At 44.6% G+C, this 22,754-nt stretch overlaps 1 protein-coding gene across 1 annotated transcript in view; it reads left to right on the forward strand.

Annotated features, from left to right (window-relative positions):
- LOC147896540 (wings apart-like protein 2) overlaps positions 1 to 22,754 on the forward strand; it is a 120,727-nt gene that overhangs the window by 16,061 nt on the left and 81,912 nt on the right. The window contains exons 2-5 of the mRNA XM_087381455.1: positions 11,307 to 11,406; positions 17,748 to 18,105; positions 18,510 to 18,622; positions 20,934 to 21,074. Coding sequence (XP_087237581.1) covers positions 11,307 to 11,406; positions 17,748 to 18,105; positions 18,510 to 18,622; positions 20,934 to 21,074 — 712 coding nt within the window. The remainder of the gene's footprint in view (positions 1 to 11,306; positions 11,407 to 17,747; positions 18,106 to 18,509; positions 18,623 to 20,933; positions 21,075 to 22,754) is intronic.

A 22,754-nucleotide genomic window follows, 5' to 3' on the forward strand; every position in this document is an offset into this window, starting at 1 on the left:
ACTGTAAGTAGATTTGCATTTTCTGTCTTTGCTTTGGCTCTGCAAAACTTCTCACTATGGTTGTTTTTGCCACAGTGCTTACATGGATTAACTTTGAAGCAGTCCTTTGAAAGGTGATTTGTCTTTCCACAGTGATTGCAAGGAGAGTACTTGCCCTTCTGGAATTTCATAACATAAGCAGTGTCATTGCCTTTCCTTAACTCCATGTGTCTTTCTTCTTCTTGGAGAGCTGAGATAATGCCTTCAAGGTTTGGATTGGGAAGATTCTTCAAAGTGCTTACAATGTGATCAAAGCTTTCAGGCATACTCTTAAGTAGTACTGCCATAGCATCATCAGGGGTGATAGGAGAGTTGATAGAAGCTAACTGAGTCATAAGACTCCGCATATAGTTGACATGGGCAGCTAAAGTAGTATCACTTGCCATCTTTAATTCAAAGAAAGAGATTTTAAGTGATAGTTTAGAAATATGAGAGCTTGCACCAAAAATCAAATCTAGCTTCTGCCATGCTTCCGATGGAGACTCCAAGTCAGATATATGATGTATGTAATCATCACCCAAAGCTAAAGCAATTATACCATATGCTTTTTCTTCTCTTGCTGGATCCCTTGCCGGTCGTGTCAGAGCTGAAGATTCCCCAGCATTTGAGGCCGTAGAAGAAGCGGTAGGAGTAGATTTGACAAGTCCCCATAAGTTCTCCCGCATTAATGCAAATTTTACCTTCATTTGCCATGTATGGAACCCCTTTCCATTGAACTTCTCAAGATTATATATGGTAGCCATGAGAGGGTCTAACCCAGATATTGGGCAGTGTCTATCTCTCTTACAAGGCAAAAATAACTGAAAGACTTCCAAAATATGAGCACTTAATGTAGCAAATAGTAGTGACTAGATTTCAAACAATGATGCTTCTTCTTACATGCTTCATAGAAGTGGATGAAATAAACATTTTCCAATCAAAACCAGGTCTAGCAAGTCAAAACAAAACTGAATCCACACTTGTACTGAAGTTATTGAAAGCTTCAAAAAACCAGAAATGCTAGAGTAGCATTTTATGTAGCATCATCTTCAAAAACTTGTCCAAAACTGTCAAAACTGAAAAGCTGAACTTGGAGGGCTTGTAGCTCACTCTTCAAAGCAAGGAAAAGAGGGCTTTCTGAAGCAAAAGAAAGCTCATATACCAGAGAAGGTCCAGCACAGAGGTTGGACGAAATGGTGCGCACTTTTGCCCGGGAGAGTTGCTATAGGCTGAAACTGAGTTTTGACGATTTCTCCCTCGTTACTGAACCAAATGACCTGAAAAATGGCTCAAAATCTTCGTCTTGAGGTCGCCCATCTACTCCTAAGAGGGCTCAGGCAATGGCGGAGTATGCAGGGAGTATTGAGCAACAGAAGAAATTCGCTGTTTGGAGAATGGCAGCCACCACAGACGTTTTTTCTTCAATTGCTTGCAGGTGGAAGTTTGCCCATACTAGAGGAGTTTCCAGCTCAGAGGGTTTGGGCAATGGCTGTTTGTAGATGGAGAACCAAGCTCTCAAAGATTTTGGGAAGAAAGAGGAAAATGGAGAAGAAGAAGATGAAGAAGAAGATGATGATGTGGCAGAAATGGGCTCAAGGGGGATCAAAGGGCTCTGATACCATGTTGGAATACTGAAAAGAAAGAGTAGAGTGGACACAAACTCAGAATACTTGCTTATAGAATGAAGAAGAAAGAGGTCCTTAAGTAGGCACCTCATACAAGGTCACGACATCACTGATGACCTCAAAGCTCCACAATCATCTCCTCAATCTGCTCCTAGATTCACTCAATCATCCTATGTGGCTTTTCCACCACCTAACTGTGCTTGTGGGCACCTAACTGTGCCTCTAGCACTCACACATAGAAACATAAGGTGTGCCTGAGGCATACATCTTGAGATATCCCAACAGGAAGATGTGTTGTATGAAGAGTTTGGTGATGTCCGGAGCCTGTGCACTGCTTTTGCAAGCAACAAAGTGTGCCATTTTGGACAGTCGATAACAATTACCATAATCTGAGTGTTACCTCAGGAGGATCGTGGTAGTGTTGTAATGAAATCCATGGAAATACTTTCCCACCTTTCAGTTGGAACTGGAAGAGGCTGAAGAAGTCCTGTTGGAAGTCGTCGGCTGCTTTCATTTGTTGACAAGATAAGCAAGATGTAACCATTTTGATGACGTCGCGTTTCATCTGAGGCCAGTTGTATGTTGCACTGAGTAACCTATAAGTCTTGTTGATGCCTGGATGGGCAGCATAAGGAACTACATGATGCTCTTTTAACAAAAGACGTCGAACATCCTTTGTCATGTGGTACACAGATGCGATCTTGATAATACAGAAGGTCGTCCGTATAAGAATAGGATGAGAAAATCTTCTGTTCGGAGTCGAAGGTTGATCTTTTGAAAGAACTTGTACTGCTGTGCTGAAGTCTTTATCATTGAAATACTTCCCTTTGAATGAATTTGGAACATCCACAGATAATGTAGAGATTACCATAGCTGATGCTAGAGTTAACCTGCGGAGAGCATCTGCAACTACATTGCGTAGTCCTGGAATGTACTCAATGGTCATGTGAAAGTTGGCCAGAAACTCAACCCAGCGTGCTTGTCGAGCGTTCATGACTGGCTGAGTAAAGATATACTTTAGGGAGTGATGGTCTGTCTTGGCCACCGAGTCGGCTCCCATGAGATAATGTTTCCAAGAGCGATAAGCATGTACAACGGCAAGAAACTCCTTATCATAAACCGGGTATTGGGTTTGGATATTGGAATGGTTATGGCTGTCAAAAGCAATAACTCTGCCTTCTTGCATCAAGACTGCTCCTGTAGCGATGTCGGAAGCGTCAGTCATGACCTCAAATGGAAGGTTTGGGTCAGCAATAGCCATAACTGGTGTGGTAGTGAGTGCTTGCTTAAGTTGTTGGAAACTATATTCTGTTTCGGGAAGCCACTGAAAAACTGCTGTGCTTTTCAATAATTCGGACATAGGAGCTGCGATTTCGAAAAACTGATAGACCTTTGTATGGTAGAAGTTTGCCAATCCGAGAAAAGAGCGGACATCATGAACATTCTTAGGAGTAGGCCAGTTTCAGATTACCTCGACCTTCTTGGGATCCACAGAGATGCCTTGAGCTGAAATAACATGTCCCAAATATTCGAGTTGGGTCTTGAAGAACTCACTCTTCTCAATGTTGATGTAGAGAGAATTTGTGCGGAGAACTTCAAATACTTTGTGAAGATGTTGTTTATGGTCATGTAGGGATCTGTTGAAAACGAGGATGTCATCGAGGTAAACGATGACGAACTTATCGAGGAAAAGCCTGAAGATGTCGTTCATTAGTGTCATGAATGTGGCTGGGGCATTGTTTAACCCAAAAGGCATGACCAAACATTCATAGTGTCCATACTTTGTTCGAAAAGCTGTCTTGTACTCATTGCCTTCTCGTATGCGAATTTGATGATAACCTGAAGGAAGATCAATCTTTGACAATTGTGTTGTATGCAGAGGCGCATTGACTTATTCTTTTTTTCCACAAGTAGTACAGGAGATCCGAAAGGGCTGCGACTGGGCCGAATGTGACCTTTTTCGAGTAGTTCGGTCACCTGTCATTGGATTTCTTCATTTTGAGTGTAAGAAACCAGATAAGGAGGTTTCGACGGTGGACTACTGCCGGGAATAAGTTCGATTGGGTGATCCACTGGTCGTTGAGGTGGTAACTGCTTTGGCAATTCCTGTGGAAAAATATCCAGGTAGGGCTGGAAAAAAGGTTGGTTGAGGTATTTAGGAGGATCCTTTGTTGGTGACTCCTCTACTGCTGTAACCAACAGAAGTGTAGTCTTTACTTGACGTTTACGAACCCACTTCTTTACTTGTAGGGCAGACGCAACTGGGGTTGAAGGAGAGTCCCTAGAACCAGTTAGCTCAATAAGTTTTCCCTGGTGGACAAACTGGATAGTATGGCTGCGAAATGACTGATGGATCATAGTCGTAGAGCCACTGTTGTCTGAGTATGACATCGTAGCGAGAAAGAGGCATGATGTCGAAATTCAACTTGTCCGTATAATGTTGGATGCGAAAAGAAAAGTTTTTGATCTTGGTGTTGCACAAGAAGGTAATTCCATTTGCGAGTTCAATCTGATAGTCCATGAGACTAGGAGTGGTGGTCAACCGAAGTTTGTCGACCATAGAACTAGCTAGGAAGTTATGAGAGCAGCCACCGTCGATGAGGATAGTGACCGTTGTTCCACGAATCGATCCTTGAACACAAAGTACTTGAGTGGCCAGGGAAGGTTCGGGGTTGCTGGCAAGGCTCATGTGGATGGTATTTGCCATTTGAACAGCTTTGCCTTTCTTGTCTTGTACTGGGGTAGCATCTTCTATTTGGGAAGTGCTGGGTTTCATATTGGAATTTTGCTTTGGTCGCTTGGGACGACCGAACCATCTATGGTCGCCTGTACAGATGGTACAAAGTCCTTTTGTGTTGGAGTTGTTCTTCTTGTTTGTGGCCGCACCTTTATGTTGGGGATGACGGTTGACTTTGTGAAGAAGAAGAGGCGCGATCCTTGGAGGAGTGCTTCTGTTGGAATCCAGCATACGATTTCTGAGACTTGTGGGGATCTTGAGATTGTCGCTAACCTTGATTACCCGAGTTTTTTCTAAACTTGGGGTTATCTAGAGGGCGAGCACCTTTGGCCATAGTAGAGTTCCCTGTTCTATTAGCACTCTGCTTCCCTGTGTTTTGGAAATCAGTAATGCGCTCTGCGTAAGCAATAGCGCCAGCTGTGGTGGTGATGTTTGCTTTGAGGACATCAATGTGTAACGAGGGATTTAGGCCTGAGATGAAAGCATGAAGGCGATCATCATCAGTTAAACCATCAATCTCCAGCACCAATGTGGTGAATTGAGAGATGTAGGAAGACATGGAGCTTGTTTGCTCCAACTGTCAGAGTTTTGAACGTGCTTGGAAGTCCGCATTGGCAGGTATGAACTGCTTACGGAGCATGCGTTCAAAACGTTCCCAGGTTAACACACTTTTGCCATCCTTTAAGCATCGTTGCCACCATAGGAAAGCTGTATCCTTGAGGAGAGAGGCTGCCAAGGCAATCTTTTTGCCTTCAGTGAGGTCAACAGTATCAAAGTACATGCGCAGTTTTGCGAGCCATTGGTCAATTGTTCGGCGATTTCGTTGACTAGTGTAGGCTTCCGGAAGTTTAATGTCAAGTCTTTTAGTTTTGGAAGCTTGGAGTAAGCGGTAGAGGGCATGGAGTTCAGTGTTTTCTACCTCTGGTGGAAATGAGTCCACATAGTTGTTTGGTTGTGTCACGTCATCCTCTGTATGTGTGGTACTGCGAGAATCTTTGAGTTGTTGGACTTTCTGGACCAAGTCGGAGTTGTGTCCTGAAGCTGGGAAATTTGAAGTTGAAGTAGTGCTTCGCCTTGTAAGTTGACTTCAGGGGTCTTTTTTGGACTTGAGTTGCTTATCTCCGGAGAGGTTGCACGCGAGCGTTGCGACATATCTGAGATCCCTGTGAGAAAAGCACGAACCTGCGTTCTAGTTTGTACCATTCCTGGAAGAAGATTCGGGCTGCTCCCTGAGGTTGCTCATGTTGGAGGGGGCAGGAGAAGCAGGATGGAACCAGCCGTGGAAATCTGGTAAAGGAGGTCCTGTCTGAGGTAACACTGGTGATGCCGAAATGGGTGTTACTGCTCGTGAGAGTACAGGGGTAGGTTGCAGAGCCCACGGATCTGAGAAGGGATAAGGAGCTGCTATCGGGAGTGGAGGATATCCAGGAGAAGGAGTGCCTTCAAAGTGTAAATACTGTCTTGGGGAAGGTACAACCTGTGCAGGAGGATATCTAGGAGCTGAAGGAGGTGGAGAGTACCCTGGAGATGCTGAAGCGGAAGGGTGAAAATCTCTCCAAAGATGGACAGCGAACTCGTGAGGAATATCGGGTTTTGGGTATCTACGCGTCTCGTGGAACACAACCTGGACTGTGCTGAGGAAGTAATGTAACTGAGGTACCTCACGCAGAAGATATAGGATGTGGTCCAAGTCACTGGAAGGGCACGTGACACAGAAGACCCACGATGCAAAAGCTCCGAAATGGGCTGGTTGTGCAATCTGAACACGATATTGTGTGGTAGATGATGCTTGAGGTGTCCTTGAAGGGACTGGGGAATTACCAGGGGTTTCCATGCTTTAAGGAGGAGGCTTTCATTTGCTGTAATTTGAGTGTCAAATAACAATATGAAAGAGAATCCTTAGAAATAGAATGGAGAGAATCCACCTGGAATAGATTAGAGCTGCCCGATTGTGCTGAAAAGCGTGTACTAGCGTTGGGCTTCGGGCTGGAAAAAGTACAGCATCAATTGCGAGTTGAAGGAGGTCTTGATGTCAGGCTTCAAGTATCGAAATTAGGGTTTGCTGTAGAGGGAGGCGATTCAGAGACCAAACAGTCCGGTTGTGGGCAGAAAGATGTTGCCAGCAAAACCACGAACCACACAGGATCTCGATCTGTTGTGTAGAGGCGAGGTTTTCTTGTACAAGAGGGGCTGGCTGAGGGAAATTGCTGAACAACAAGGCCTCTGTTTGCAGGCTGAGATGGCGAGGTGAAGAGATCTAGCAGGCTGTGCAGAAATGGGCGTCAGGCTGTCACTCTTCAGGGCGATGGAACGCATCCATGGCTGAGCAGAGGCTGGCGAACAGATAGAAGGCTGAGGGCAGCAAAGAGCCATTGTTCTCAGGCTAGAAAGGTGGCGTGATGAGCAGCCGGGGTCTGGTTGGTTTGATTCAAGATGAAAAGGGCATCGAGGCTGCTGATCACAAGCAAGAGAGGCTTAGAAGAAATTCGCTGGTAGAGGCTTGAAACAAATCGTTGCATCTGGCGCTGTTCTTGCTTCCTGGCTGATTTGCGGGCAGCAAAGGCTGTTGATCACAGGTAATCATGGCGATGAACCAACAAGAGCTGGCTGATGCAGGCAATCGAGAACTATGCAAGATGGAGGCCTGACGAAGGGCACGTGCTGGCTGGAAGAAGATGGCGCAATCACGTACGGCAGAAAATGGCGAAACAGAATTCTGGATTGCGTTTTGATTCATGCGCCTATTGCTGGGTGGTGGTTACCCAAAAATTAAAATGTGGGTTTAATTAACCCTTGGGTAGCCTAGGGTTAGGCCTTGGGTATAGGGCTGGTTCCCCTTTTTAGGCCCTCTAGGTACCCTTTTGTAGGGTGCTTGGTGCCAAAAGGTGTGCCTATTCTAAGGGGTGTGACCCTTGGAATAGGTGTGGTGTGACCCTGTTTAAAAAAGGGGGTGTCTCCACACGAAAAGATGTGTCCTTTTTTCCACGATGGGGTGTGTCTCTTGGGTGAGGAGTCAAAACTCTTCATCAAAAGGTGTGTCCGATGGTGGAAAAGGTGCGTCCCTTGGTTTTGGGACAGCCCAAGCAAATGAAAAGACACGATTTTTGTCGTGTCCATTCACATCAACTCGTGATGTGGGGGAGATGGAGAGGGCATTGATGACTTTAGGTGGGGTTGGCGTTAAAAAATTTTATGCTCATTCTCTCCATCTCTTCCATGCACAATTTGCATGGATATCCTTCTAGCGGAAAGAGATGTATCAGATAGGCGCTAGAAGGTGGGGGGCATTTCCTACAGGCAGGAGCGAAATTTGCTCTGATACCACTGTAAGAAATCCTAGATTTACTATATTTAGAAATGTGCTAAGGAACAGAAAGGAGACTGAAATAGCAGAGAACAAGGAATATTTGTATTGCTTGAGTGTCTGTAGTGTCTGTAGTGTGTCATCCATACAGTTGGGCCTCTCTTATATAGAGAGTGAAGAGTCACACATGAAAAGGTGTGTACTCCAAAGTGTATGTGCATGAAGAGGTGTGTACCCCTTGTGAAGGGTGTGGCCCTTGATGAGAGGGTACATTACAATAGGAGTGTCTCTTCTGAAGGGTTGTGCCTCGTAGGAAGTGTCCCATCGAAAGGGCATACCCTTCCACAAGTGTCCATTCATCAAACCATCCATAAGTCTAAGATATAGAGAAAGGAATACGTCACAGATCGTGACACCAATTAGCATTGCTAAGGCTTGAGCATCCCTCTCCTCCCATGTGCTGAGTTCATCCGCATTTGCTTCAAATAAAACATCACCTCTTTTGTCCACAATGTCCTCCGGCTTCATCTCGGTACCAATCACTATCTTCCATAGCTTCCGTGCCACCAGATGGCTTCGGATCTTGACTTTCCAAACTGGATAGTTCGTCCCATCGAGCTTTCCAGCTTCACCAAAATTGGGAATGAATGAAGAAGGAAGATGACTGGAGGAGGAGGAAGGACGAGCAGTGGGTGTAGAGGCTTCTGAACGCTGATCCATCTCGGTGAATAGCAAACTGAAAAAAAAACTGAAGCAAAAAAGATGTACTGACCTCCTGTGCTAGCCTGAGCTGAAAAATAGAATCGCCTTTCTGCCAAGGGACTCCTTCCTTCAGAGAGTGCTTTGATGATGAAGAGATGAGAGCCTATGGCTCTGATACCATGTTATAAAATAAGAGGAAATGAATCACTCAAACCTCCACCCAAGATCTCTCCAACTCTTACACACACTCAACTCAAATAGATGATCATAGATGCAACAAACACTCACTCATAAATAAATATGGACGGAGAGAGAGAGAGAGAGAGAGAGAGAGAGAGAGAGTCTATTCATCCACCGGATGGTGGGCAGAAAAATAGCTCCAAGGGAGCAGTACAAAACACAGCAAAGTGCTGGAGAATATTGATGGACTCTCTCTCTCACCAACTGCTCCAGATCTGAGTGCTGAACACAGCTTTGGAGAGGAGCTTTCAGTCTTGCACTGGATGATGGAACCAATGGAGGAGTGGGCCTTTTATAGGCACTGCCCAGGCCCTTTCAGTTGACCGACCAGCAGGGTCGGTACCCTGTCTGGTGGCCGACCACATGGGCCCTAGTAAACCGACCAGGGTTGGCCCTGGTCGGTGGCCCTAGTTGGGCCGACTTGGCCAGCCACAGGCCTTTATTTAAGGGCGCCCTGGGCGGCCAGTCAATGCTGCTCGTGGTGCCTCTATGTGAGGCCTAGAGCCCTTTTATTCCTGCTGTTGCAGACTGCAACCAGCCCGTGTGCTGGTTGCCTATGATGCTGGCCTGAGTCTCTCTCTCCCCAGCCCTCCTACCTCTCACTGCCCCTTGTCCCCTCAAATCGGGGGCTCACAGGTGGGCACAGTGAGTTTCTAACATTCCATTGCCGGGACCGTCACCATCTTTCTACAGAGGTGAGCCCTGGTAATGTTGGGTGAAGGAAGCCTTCATTGCAATTTTTGCTACAGCCATCAATCTCAGCAAGCATGTCGCACCGTGAGAGGTCATTGACCATCTCGGAGCAGGAGGAGCAAGAGGAAGACAGGACATCAGAGAGCTTTGAGGAGGAGCATAGTATCAGTGAGGGTGATGAGGAGCAGGACAGTGGGGAACAGCCTGTTCCTCCTGAGCATGCCACTGAGGACTCACAGGATGAGGTAGATGAGGCTGAGGAGCTTGATCCCAATGCCCTTTTTTAGTTGCAAATACGAAGTGCAGTGGGAGCCTTGTCACAGTTGCAACAGACTCTTGTGGAGATCATGCAAGCTCCCCCTGGTAGTAATGCCCCTCCTGGCAGTATTGCTCATCCTGGAAGCAAAAAGACATCTAGGAAGAAGCAGAAGAAGCATAAGAAGACTCACAAGCACGCTCCCTCAGGCGAACAGCCACTAGTGATGCCCTCAGCTGCCCCTGGAATGGGTAATGCCAATAACTTTCACTCAGTTAATCAGGGAGAGGCTACAGCAAGTTTTTCCGCATACTATGATGCATCCAGGGTATTTTGGAGGGGGTTCAGTGCTCCAAGAAATGGTATACTATGATGCATCCAGCGTATTTTGGAGGGGTTTCAGTGTTCCAAGCAATGGTGGGACAGCCCACGGATGGACCTGTAATGTCAGGCAGTTTTGTGGGCAGAATGCAGCCTGGAATGCAGAATTTCCAGTAGACGAGGATTACTGTCCTTTGGATTCCTGAAGGCCGGTTACACAGTTCCAAGTGTAGAATGATGAGCTGTGGAATGGACCACGCCCAATACCCCCTGGCGAACACATCACGTCCAGGAACCTCGAACAATGAACTCCAGTACACACTGTGTCCATAGTCTTTTGTCACATCAAGCAATGAACCTTAAACATATCTGGTCCATAGCTCCACAGCCTTGCTTTGCTTGCCAAACTTTCAAATGATATGTGTATCACAAATGTGTCTTGTGATTTCTGGGTTATTTTGCTGCTGCATAGGAGTTGGCCCTTAGCAAGCAGCTTCCCTATGTTTTTCTACAAAACCATGAGGAAGGTCTGTAGGAAATAAACTCACAGAACAAAAATTAAGCCTTTTCATTTTCCTTTTCTACTAATGCTAAGAACTTTGAGCAACAAAGAAGACATCACAAAGAATAATTGGGAAGCTAGGGATACCTACCATCCCATTCTGTATTATTCTCTCTCTCTCTCAAAAATTGGGCGGCTAGAGATATCTTCATCCCATGTGGTGCCTTGGATGTGTGAGGCCTTGCTTCAAGCCCAAGTGTTCATATTCATCGTATTTCAGGGCTCCTGAGGTATTTAGCAATAAAGCCATCTTTTCTATCTGTTTCAGCCCTCCTTTATCATTGGTACCTGTCATGCGATTCATCACAGTTTTACTACTAATATTTCTCTTTGTGGATGAGAGGCTTTGGCCCTCTGACAGATTTTGTCGTGATGAATGCTGGAGTGGCTTCCCCAATGTCTGTATGCGGGCATGGAAGCTCAGTTAATTTGCTACATAGAATCGAGCCAAATCCCCTGTGGTGTATGCAAAGTTGGAGATGCTATATGGTTTTGATAATCTGTACCAGTCTTGGTCTGGCAGGATATCTCTTCTACTGTGATAGAATACTTTCCATGTCTTTCCAAAGGTGCTTAAAATCACTGAGGGTGTAATGGGGCTGTCGATGTAAGTTGCATAGTGGTAAAACGGGTATAAATAACCTGCATGATATGTATAATCTCTAAGGACACTTTCTGTGGATGGTAACATAAATGCTACATCTGATAAGCGGTGGTGAGAAAGTTAAAAATGTTAAATAAAGAGTGTTGTCCAATGTCCAATTTTCTCTCTTGTTTCTGGTCTGCTCGCATTCAATTTTATACTTTCAAAAAGGTTTTCTAAGGGCATGCGTTGAACTATTTGGCAGGATGGTGAAACCTGTGCTTGATGCTGTCTTAGCAGTTCCAACTGATGATCCTCCAACAGCACTTGCAGCTGCAGCTTTGTTATATGTAATCGCTGCTGATGTGAGTGAAAGCTGCCTTTAAAAAAAATCAATCATAAAGTTCTGGGCCTTCCATCAAAGGGAGGATGTGCACATGTTCTTACATAGGCATTGATCTTGAAGTTTTAGAACTGGATATCTATATTTTATGCAGGTGAAGTTTGGCCTGTTACACATGAATGTAAATTGTATGTATGTATTCACTGAAATAATCTTTATGCGAGATATCTCTAATTTCTAAATAATGTACACACTTGAATCTTTGTAGTAACAAAACCACTTTTAAATTGAGCGGTAAGTAATATATGATATCCAGTTAGATGTGGAAGAGATTGGTAGCAAACCGGATCTGCTGCCCCCCATTACCAGGCTGCATCGTGCTACCCAAATCCTTCAGGCTGTAACGTCTGCCAAATTCTCCCAAAAAACTACGCATTTTAGAAAACTTGGGGGCATTGTCTAGAAGTAGGGGTGGCGTCATGGATCTCGTTGGGTGTGGCCATCTCCTCACTCACTAAACAAGCAGGGGATACCATCTCTATGGGGAAGTCATGCCTCCCCTCCATCAGCCAGCTGACCACCACTGACATAAATATACAGCTGATGTGTCTTGCCCGTGAGATGATTCTCAGCAAGCAGACCAAACACTTTGTGCTGAGGTGCAACTCCATAGGCAAAGGGAGATTGTCTCCTGAACTTTTGTCTGACAACAGTGGGGCTTACCATTTCTCCCTATCTGCTGTAGGCGCCAATGTGTAGCTTGCCATGCAGCACAGGTTAGAAAACAGAGGTGGAGGTTGCTTGCTACAGCCAACGCTTCCCGCGGTAGAAGATAAACAAAGAGATAGTGCCTAGGAATCACATAGTGCTAATTTCAAATCCAACTTCTTTCCTTACTGTGTACTAGAGTAGAGAAAAGAAAGAAAGTTGTATTAACGTTTGGGGGATGCCTCGCGGACCTATGAGACAAAGTACAATCAACAGAAAAGCTCGTACAAGCCGCCATGGGCTGAAGCAAAGGGCTCGCTAAGGCCCTTGCTGAGTGTTAAGATGAGCTGATGATCTCAAAAACTCAAAAGCATTCTCAGAAACTCTCAAGAGACTCCAGTAGGCAGCTCCAAGGCCATATGCGGGAGTCGTGGTATCCCTCCGCTGAGACACAAAAATGTCGAATATTTGTAGCTGTCGAGCTGTCTCTCGCTGTGGTGGTGGGGGCATGGTCTCGGAGATCTCTGTATACAACGAGCCACATCAAGGGTGACACCTCGGGTCGGTTGGTCTTCTTTGAGTAGAGCAGTTATGGGCTGGACCTCTATCGTGTGTGCTCTGGTCATCCTCTGTGGCGCATGCTCCACTACTGTGCGTCATCTCTTCCCGCTGATCCATGGTGACCTCACGTCGGCTATCTCCTCGTCTACCCCGATGTGTCCCGGGGCTGACTTCAAGGCATAGAAGTCAGTGGCATGTCTCTGTGCCCAGTTAGGTATCGTGTGGTAATGTCACCTCTTGTTGTCTGATTTGGTTTAGCAGGGTCTCTCTGTGTGGTCACATCTCCATCAGAAAGAGGCCAACACACACCTAGTCGTGGAAATGGATCAAACGCGAGAGTGGTCCGAACCGAGGCCCCTCTTGAAAATAGCAATGGTATCATCCTCGGATCTCATAGTAACTAGGGCAAATGCAGAGGAAGTGCTCCTTTATTTGCTAATATGCATAGCCTGCAAACCCGTTGCCTCTAGGTGAGACGAGACCTGCATCTATCCTATGGCAATCTTCAACGCATGGGTAACTCGTCTGCCCTCCAAAATTGGGGCTTGGTGATGAGTCCATCCTTTGATACTCTCAGGAAGAGGTCATGGTAAACTGGATGTTGGTAGGGAACTCTGGTCCCCCCATGTGATGTGTATAACTAGAGTAGATCCAACCATATGACACAGTTGATCTGGAGGGATGGGGTGTCTGGACTATACTGAAAGGGGGGGGCGATCCATATGAATGCCTTGGTTATGAAACCATTTGGAGATGCATGCATACGAGGCTGTGCTAACCCCACTCTCAGCTAATTGCCTAGATGACTCTAATGCCAACCTCGTTAATCTCCATCTAGGTAAGGCCCAAACCCTGTGTGGGTATGGAAGATGGCATGAATGTGCAGTGGTGTCATAGTGAACCCAGCCTGTATGATGAGCTGAGGAACCGATGTTTTACTCCTGATCATCCTAGACCCCATGATAACCTATAGCCTCTCGAATCTCTGCCACTCAACTGTTGGTAGATCACATCCTCAAAAGGGTGCTGCATACATGGCTGTTGGTCTCACTAGTGTATCAAAGAGCCAATGGTTGCTGCTTGATCCTTTATGGCCTTGCTACCTCGGTCTGCAGCCAATGGTGAGGCACAACTCTAGGTTCGAAGCCATAGACACTCCTCCTTAAGCAGGCCTACATTGGATCACTACGAAGAGTGGAGGGCAATGATGGCCATTCTCACAGGTGGATCTGTAGAGAATAACCCCTCTAGCAAGGACTCCCCAATGATGCGGTTTTATGAGGGTGTGGAGACTATATCAGCTGGTTCTCTTAGGTCAAGTCGGCAATGCTTAGAGGAGATTGAGCGCCATTTGCTTATCTACCGCAGATGTCCGCGACACATTTCGTATTAGGGCCAAAAGCACATAGGCTGAGCATAGTTGGATAGCGGTGCACCCCAATCCATGGGGGCTTGACTACCTACAATAGCAACTAAAAGAATGCCTTAGCACCCTAAGGGGCCAGCGAGACTCAATGACGGATCGTAGATATAGAGGCATCCATTTCGAAGGCTAGAGAAAGGACCCAGGACAAGAGAATGAGGACACCCAAGAGGCTCCATGGTGGGGTTAGTTCTCAAAAATCGGAGTCCCTTCCCATGTCTACTACATTGCCTATCACTACATGCAATTCACCCTCAGCGGTCTTTTACAACATTGGATCTTACAAAACCACTAGAGCCTCCTACTACTCTCACAGACCCTTAAAATAATCAAGTGCTTGCTACTCTGTAGTGGTAAAGGGCCAGAGTGGTGAGCATCGAGCCATTAACCCCCATCCTTCGAGATAGGAATATGCCCATTGGAGACTTTGGTTATGAGAAGTATATTAGAATGCTCAGGGAGCATTCTAGCCCAACAATTCGGATGCCATTCTTCTCGTACACCACTTGCATTGGCTAACAAGTACAATCAGCTACCTCCCCCTACCTCACGCAAGAGGCATGTAACCTCTCTTTGACATAATGATAATGCGCTTTAATGTGTTTTGTGCGAGTGCAATGGCACTTTGACTGTCAGTGAGTATAGGAGTAGTGGCTGCATAACACCAAGGATGTCCATCACTCTACTAAACAATAAACACTCCATTGTAGTTGTGAAGACTGCCCTGTACTCAGGTTCACATGAAGATGTGGCCATAGTGGATTAGTTCTTGCTCAACCATGATATCGAGAAAGAACGAGTTTCCACTGGTGGATTGTCTAGTATCATAGTCATGAGCCCCATCTGAGTCACTGAATGAACTGGGAATCACCCCCCAGCATAGAACAAACCTAGATGTTGAGGGTGCCGTGCAAATACATGTGAAATGCGTTTTACTGCATCATATATCTACTCACTTGTGACACCCATATTGAATGTCAGGCCGTGTGTTGCATATTAAATGAGGCATCCAACAGCCTGGTTGCATAGAGTGACATCAAAAGGTTCACTACTATCATGCAGTGAGAGCTCGAGTCAAGCTCAGCTGGAGTTGAAATCGACTTACAATTCTGCATTCCGAACCTGAGCCGTGTACTGTTTCATGACAATGTCCTCTTCTGACTGCATAATTCCGAAGTAGCAGGTCAAATATGTATGAATCTTTTCAAAACAAACACATGGAACTTGTTTAAACCCATTTAGTGCCTTACGCAGTGTGCATACGTCATTTTCCTGACCAACCATCTTGAAACCATTACTGGCTTTCACCGCAAGCCTCTGTAGACACTTACAAGGAGATCCTGGCAAGCATAGCAGTCAAGTCAGAAGTGGATGCCTAAGATTGCCTTGCCAGTTGGATTCTAGTGGTGCACTGTGGAATAGATGCCCAGAAGATAGTCAGAGGATTTGCAGAGAGGAACAATATAGGGGTGAGCCATTGGTGTAAAGCATTTCCATTCAGAAGCACTAAATAAATACCGAAAGGGGCGCCAAGGCATTTGGGGCCAGTGGGTGTATTGTGTACTATTATCACTGAGCAGGGGCATTCTAGCCTCCCCATTGTTGTTGTTGAAGTTTATTTCTAAGTACTGTTAGGTGGTTGAAGTGATTAAAGCTTGCATTGTGGCTATTTACGAGGATTACTGCCCTTTTGGATTCCTGAAGGCCGGTTACACTCTCTCTTCTTTCCTCTCCTCAATCCCCCTTTCTCTAATTTGTCCCCTACCCCTTCTCTACATCGACTTTCCAGTTTCTTGTCAAGTTTGAGTTCAACTGAACAAAGTTTGCTTAAGCTGAATTTTGGCGAAATACAATGCAGAGTCCATGGTTCACTAACCATGTCTTTTGAACAAAGATAATGGGAGATGTAAAAAACAAACTGAACTTTCTAAACCATGTATGGTAGCCCTGACATTTGCTTCCCTTTTGCCTCTTAGTTTTTGTTCTCCCTTTGACTATAATGTGTACAAAGTATTTGGTCAACTAAAGCTTCCCTTAGATATCAAAATAGCAATGAGCCAAGGCCTCTGCAAACGAAACCTACTTGGTGCAAAAATATTTTATGCTGCAATACTTTTGTAAATTTATTGATTCAATTGACAATAAAGTCACGAACACTCACAACTTTTCATTATGGAAACTAACAGCAACAAAATTGTTGATGCTGTCAGCATCGTAAAGTATCATCTGCTATACAAATGCTTCCAAAAGACTACCTTGCATCCAAACAAAAATGCAATCAACCAATAAGCTTCTAAATTTCCTAAAATCGATCTTATGGGCTACAGCTGTAGCATAAGAGACTGCTATTACCTGCTTTAAACAAACAGTAATTGACCATCTTTAAGTCCAAATGTAAGCTATCTAGTGCTAAAAAACTAGCAGACTAAAAAGTCCATTTGTAGGTGTTGCAACCAACAAAGCATTCGTCTTTCTAGTCCTCTGATACACCATCTACGGTTAAAGTTTGTGGGCACATTTTTCTAGTTTGAATAGAATGAGCCAAGTATCTACGATTACCCACATAGAGTTACGATTCCTTTGATTTCTTCAAAAGTACATGCCTCACATAAAAAACAGGAGATGTGCAAATTGAACATACACTGCATTACTATTAAAAGTGCACCCATCTTAGGAAAAGAGCTTATGATCACTACATTCACTTCCACTTATCTTGATAAGGTAGGTTTAAGTTCTATATTGAAGTCACCTCAAGTTATGAGTGCTCTTCCTCGTTGTGTTAGAGGAGTTTGGAAGCATCCTTTGATTGCTTGGAAATACGTGAAAACATTAGGGCAAAAGGCCTTCAATTATGCAAACATTGGTAAAATCTTATTGTGCATGCAAAGCTAGCCATTCTTAGTAGCCCTTGTTGTATTATCAGTTAAAAGTTTGCTCTTTTTGTTGATACTTCTTTAGGACATGATGCTATTGCCAATACTCTTCTGTCCTTTCTATTGCCTTTCTAATTGAGCTTTTCTCAAAAGGCACAAAACTTTGACTCTCTTCTTCTAAGGATTCATGCATTAAAAGCCATAGATTACTATTATATATGGACGTCCATATTTGAATGCAACATTTTTTGTCGTGGGGCAAACTGGCCATACTTTGCTATTGTACTTCTTCAAGGGTAGATTGTGTATATGGCTTTATATCAACACGAAAGTGTTCATGTCAATAAAAAGCCAGCTGTGCATTGCGTCACTTATCACTATGCCTTGAACGGCCAAGCTGTGGTGAAAAGGCCACTTTAATTTGCTTGAAAAAATGAACAAAACACTTGTGAGCGAATTATTAGAGCACATGAGACTGTATGCCACTCTCTCTGTAGGTAATGATACCTTCGCGGCACTGGCAGCAAACTCATAGATGATAATATATAATGTACACGTCATTTTTTGCCTGAATGCTGATGGCAACATCCTTTTCTGGCATGACTTTATCGGGGTGGTTTCGTTATTGCCAACAAGGAATTCTTCTTTTTATCATCAAATTATGAAGGTGGCTGCAGTTTTGGCCATATCTGCCCTTAAAGTTGATTAGGAATGTGCTAAAGGATAGCTCTATGACATTGATACGGCAGGAAGTATTATGGTGCTAATTGGTTGCTACTATTCTTGGTTTGTTTGCAGGGTCAGGATGAAGATGTTCTAGATTCGTCTGCCTGTATTCGGTTTCTTATGAAGCTATTAGCTCCCTCAGCACCCTCACTTGATAAGAAAAAGATTTCATCGTTTGGAAATAGGTTGCTGAGGCTGGGCTCAAACCCCAGCTCGCACAAAGTTGAGGGTTCTTTTACAGAGATTGACCAAGGTGGAGCCCTGGTGGTGGATAAGGTGAATTCTCTTTTGTCGAGCATGAAGGGATGGCATGATGGACAGACAAAAGGTGATGAGCAGAGTATCTCTCTTCCAGCAGAGGCGATTAGCTCTGAATGGCTGGCCTTACTGACCCTTGAAAAGGCATGCCTGTCGACAATAGTTCTTGAAGGTTTGATTGATCTGCATTAGTGATATACCACCAAACAAATTCTATACTAAAATTATTCTCTCTCCAGATAGTTATCTTGAATTGAGCATCTACACGTGTTTATGGTTTTCAATCTTATGAGTGACTATCGTGAGATTGAAACTGCACTATGTTGTGTTTTTAGAGGATGAGTTTGGGAATGTTCCTGGATTCAGCTTGGTATAGGCACATGTTACTTCTATTGGGTTTGTTGCTCCATATTGTCTCTGTATGTTTGTGAAGCGCGTGTCTTGTAAACTCATATATCAAGGTATTTACAGAAGGCTTGTTCCAAGTCCGTCTTTTGCGATCCCTTTTGTGGTTGCGGTTTGTGGCAGAGATTTTCAACTCAGCAAAATGTTGTTTGGACTTTTTGGGGGTATCAGATAACACAGGATCAGTGAGACGAGTTGGTGGACATTTTAAAGAAAGATTGCGGGAGCTGGGAGGTCTGGATGTCCTTTGTGATTTAGCTGCCAGTTGCTATCTCAACATCAGAGTAATGCTTTTCCCATGCAATTTCCACTGTCCTTGTTTCTAGGACATTCATTTGACAAGGATATTCTAACAGTCTTTGTGTGGTATTCAGTTTAAGAAGGTAGAAGTGCAAAGCCACTTATCAGTATCGGTTCTTGGTTGGTTTTTTTAAAAGCTCACAATTATTCATTGTGTCTGTCACATATCATTTTAGGTTTTGTGTTTGTTCTTTCTGTGCAAGTGATATGTCAAACTATCAGGAGAAATTGGGTTTGCCTCTACTGTAAAAATGATATGTCAAGCTATCAGGAGATATTGGGTTTGCCTCTGCTGTAGGACAGATATGATACTGGGCTTGGACAGCGCAATGCTAATCATTGTCTAACACTCAATCCACCGGCTTAAAGTAAAATTGAAAATGGATAACGAGAAAGTACAAATGAGGGGTCATAGAGACCCAAGTACACCCTAGTGTCCTACCTAAATGTACTAGGTGTCCTGAGTGGACAAGGAGTCCTAACGGGCCTACAAGGCCATAGAAGGGCTATGTGGCAATAGTAGCAATCTTTTCCCTTTAATCATGCATGTGACTCAAAGGCCTATTTGTTCTCTCAGTAACACCATTTTACAGAGGTGTATATGGGGCTATAGTATATACATTGATGCATAATCCCTCTCCATGAAGAAATCTTTGAAGGCATTTGGGGCTATACATTGATGCATAATCCCTCTCTCCTTGAAGAAATCTTTGAAGGCAACTGACAAACACTTCCCCTATGTCTCTTCTCAAACCCTGACTCATTCTCAGCCATAGCCACAAACTGCTGGAAGCACTGAAATACATCTAATTTTTATTTTAAGATATATACCCATGAGCATCTGGAAAAATCATCTATGAAGGTAACAAAATACAGATGTTATCCCAAAGATGGTGTCCTCATAGAACCACTACATCAATGTGTATGAGCTGCAATTTCCTTTCAGCTCTAACAGATCCACATCTTGGAAAGGCATTCTTGTGCATCTTTCCCAAAATGCACCGTTCACAGACATGCCTAAAAGGAGTCTCCATAGAATGCATATTCAGTACCATCCCATGTCTCTACAATAACTGCAAACTTCCATAAATCTTGCATGCCATAATTCTGCATTTTTTCATTTTGAAGTAACTGATGCCACACATGCATTTGACATGCTAGTGCTTTTCTATATCCGTGATGATGCACTTATCATCGTCAGAAATGACAGCAAATCTTCCTTTCCCAAAAAGCAAAATCGACAGCAATTCCTGGCATGTAAGGAAATTGGAGTCTGGCAACATATAATTGAAACTTATCGTTCTCAGTCTCTCTCTATTGAGACTTGTTGGTTTTTGTTTCTGTCTGACAGGTTTTAGAACTCTTATCTTCTGTTTTTGAAATGTTATGCTTAAGTTTATAACATGTAGGTTAAATGCTCTTCAGAGAAGTGTTGATCAGTCGTGAGTATATGCAGGTTTTCTGATGTGATTTGAACAAGAGAGAAATCGTCCTTGCGATGCCTTCACTATTTGCACAGACGTTGGAAAATGTTCCTTTACTCTTTAGAAGAAAGATTCTTTGTAGGATCCCGAGGCTATAGTTTTGTTATAAATATGGGATGATCTGTGTACCAGAGACCCTTTCATCTTTTAGTCAGTTGAGATGAACATTGACTGAGGTTAGACTCTCATTGTCAATGTCTACTGAAGTGAGCTTGTAGAATTGGCAACAGTCTTATTTTTGTTTGCATTTTAGAGCAAAAGAAGGTTTGAAGAGACCTGTTACTAGTTGCATTTGTTTGCGACTGATTGTTTTAGGTGTCTAGAGATAGTAGTTATCCTGCAATTGTGAGCTGATAAGTCTGTCCTCCTTCCTGCTTTATATCCTCCTTAGTGAAGGTATTTTGGATCTAGATGCGATCCGGTATCTGCTTATAAAATGAGGTCACTGCTAGGGTTTCCCATGGATTACAATCCTCTTTAATATGTTGATTTGGGGCTTCCTCTTGATTTTTATTCTCATCAGGCATTTTTCTACGCTTACTGTATTGGACAGCTATCAAGCTTGCTTACTCCACAGCTATAAGAAGAATAAATTACTCTGTCATCAATATAAAAATCCAATCCTGTTCAAATGAATGAAGCTTCCTTGAAGTCAGTAGCAGGGTGTATCTGTTCACTAATCAATGACGATATGCAAGTATGTTTTGTGCTGCTCTGTGTTGATAATTTTCCCTCATTCTTGGATTTTGGAATTTGTCTAGCATCTCTGTTTTAAAAACTGACTGCTTTTTTTGGGTTTTTTTTTTTGTAGGAACTTGCAAAAAGAAATCTGAATGCAAATACCAGGTTTCTAAAAAGCAGCACCTCAACTAAAGGTTCTCCTGGGGTGGGAATGTTACTGAGGTGCTTGAAGGTCATGGAAAATGTGACGTTTCTGAGTGAAAACAACCAGGTATTTTCTCTAACTTGTCTGGCAAGATTGCCACATATTCTACTAGAAACAACCAGTTATTATCTCTAGATTGCAAGCGCATGTCTGATATGGTATAGTGAGTGTGGAAAATTTGGAATTCTAGATGTGAACACGCCATCATTTGAATTTCCGAAAGGCTTGGAATGTTTGCATGCAAAGGTCGCATGCACATATGAACTTGCCTGTGCAAGTAATTTTGATACCTTGACGGAATGTGATAAATCATTGTTACCCATTTCACAAGGGCAGCCTTTTTAGTTTGAAATCATGCCTTTTGTTATATGTCTGTAAAAATTGTTTGCACAAATATTTGTCAAGGATACAAGTTTTTGTCAACCTTATGTTTATGCTGAGCATTATTTAGAATGCATTATTTAGCTCATCTATGGTTTGAATACATGTTTTTAAGTTCAAGGGTTTGCTATAGGTTGGGGAAGGAAGGCAGATGGAAATACTGCAGAAGAGCTGTTGGTTTTCAACCTTATGAGTGACTATCATGAGATTGAAACTGCACTATGTTGTGCTTTTAGAGGATGAGTTTGGGAATGTTCCTAGATTCATCTAGGTATATACCAAGCCAATGTCTTTGGTGTAGACAAATGGGTCACCTCGCTAGAGATTGCCCCCTTGGCCGCCCTCGAGCACCTCCCTCCCCTCCCTCGTAGAGCAGGCAGAGCCAGCGGACCAGAGTCCCACGCCTCCCTCAAAGAGGAGCAGCAAGAGTCTCAGACCCCCTGGGTGACCCCTTCAGAAGGGAACTAGACCCATGTTAAAAAGAAAAAGAAACCAAGCAAGCAGGCTCGCAAGTGCCGCAGGCAGAGGGTCAAACGCAGAGAGAGAGACAAGTTTGTCTGCAAGGCACCTGAGGAGGAGCAGCAGCAGCATCAGGAGCCCTTGAGTGGGGATCCACCTCCCTCAACGGAAGGGGCCACCACCCACCCAGATGTTTCTCACGTAGTAGAGGTTTAGGGTCTGCATCCACCCTCACACCATCAGCGAACCCCAAGAGTTCCTGATGTGGCGATGGCGGACGATAGTCAGACAGCGGTTGAGGAGGAGCGGATCTAGAGCCCGGGCGAGCCTGATTAGCAGAGGGAGCCTATGATCGCTCCCTCCCCCTCCCCCTCCAGATCCCTCCCCCCTTTCCCCTCCACTCCCCCCCCCCGCCGCCCTCTGGGTTCCCTCCTCTCCCCCCCCTGCTGTGATCACTCTCACCACCCGCCCCCTTTCCTAGGCTCCCCCACCTCCTCCTGTCCCTGCTGCCCTCCTCTCCACCTCCGGAGCAGATTCCTTAGCCTCCCCCTCCTCCCAGGCTTCGACAACCCTGCTAGCAGGCAACGGTAAGACGACGTCCCCTGCTGCTCCTATACCGCAGCATCAAGCCCATCTAGGGAGGGAGCTAGAGGGACGGGGCTGGTCCTCTAGGTCAACCGCCCCCCACCTCCAGCTTGGGCGTCCATTACCGCGGGACTCTTGGAGGTTGGGACCTGGAACTACCTGGAGATCTCGGACTCCTATCCTTTACCACTGGAGGTAACACTTATGATCCTGCAGCCACGGAAGGGGGGTTTGATCAGTGGAGTGGGCTCTCATACACACCCCGTTTGGAGCTTCGAGTTTGCCTCCACAGGGTTGGAGAAGTGGACCCCAGAGGTGTTC

Source organism: Dipteris shenzhenensis, chromosome 11 (assembly GCF_047967505.1).
Source record: "Dipteris shenzhenensis isolate YYH24624 ecotype China chromosome 11, Dip_SZ_1.0, whole genome shotgun sequence".
NCBI lineage: Eukaryota > Viridiplantae > Streptophyta > Polypodiopsida > Gleicheniales > Dipteridaceae > Dipteris > Dipteris shenzhenensis.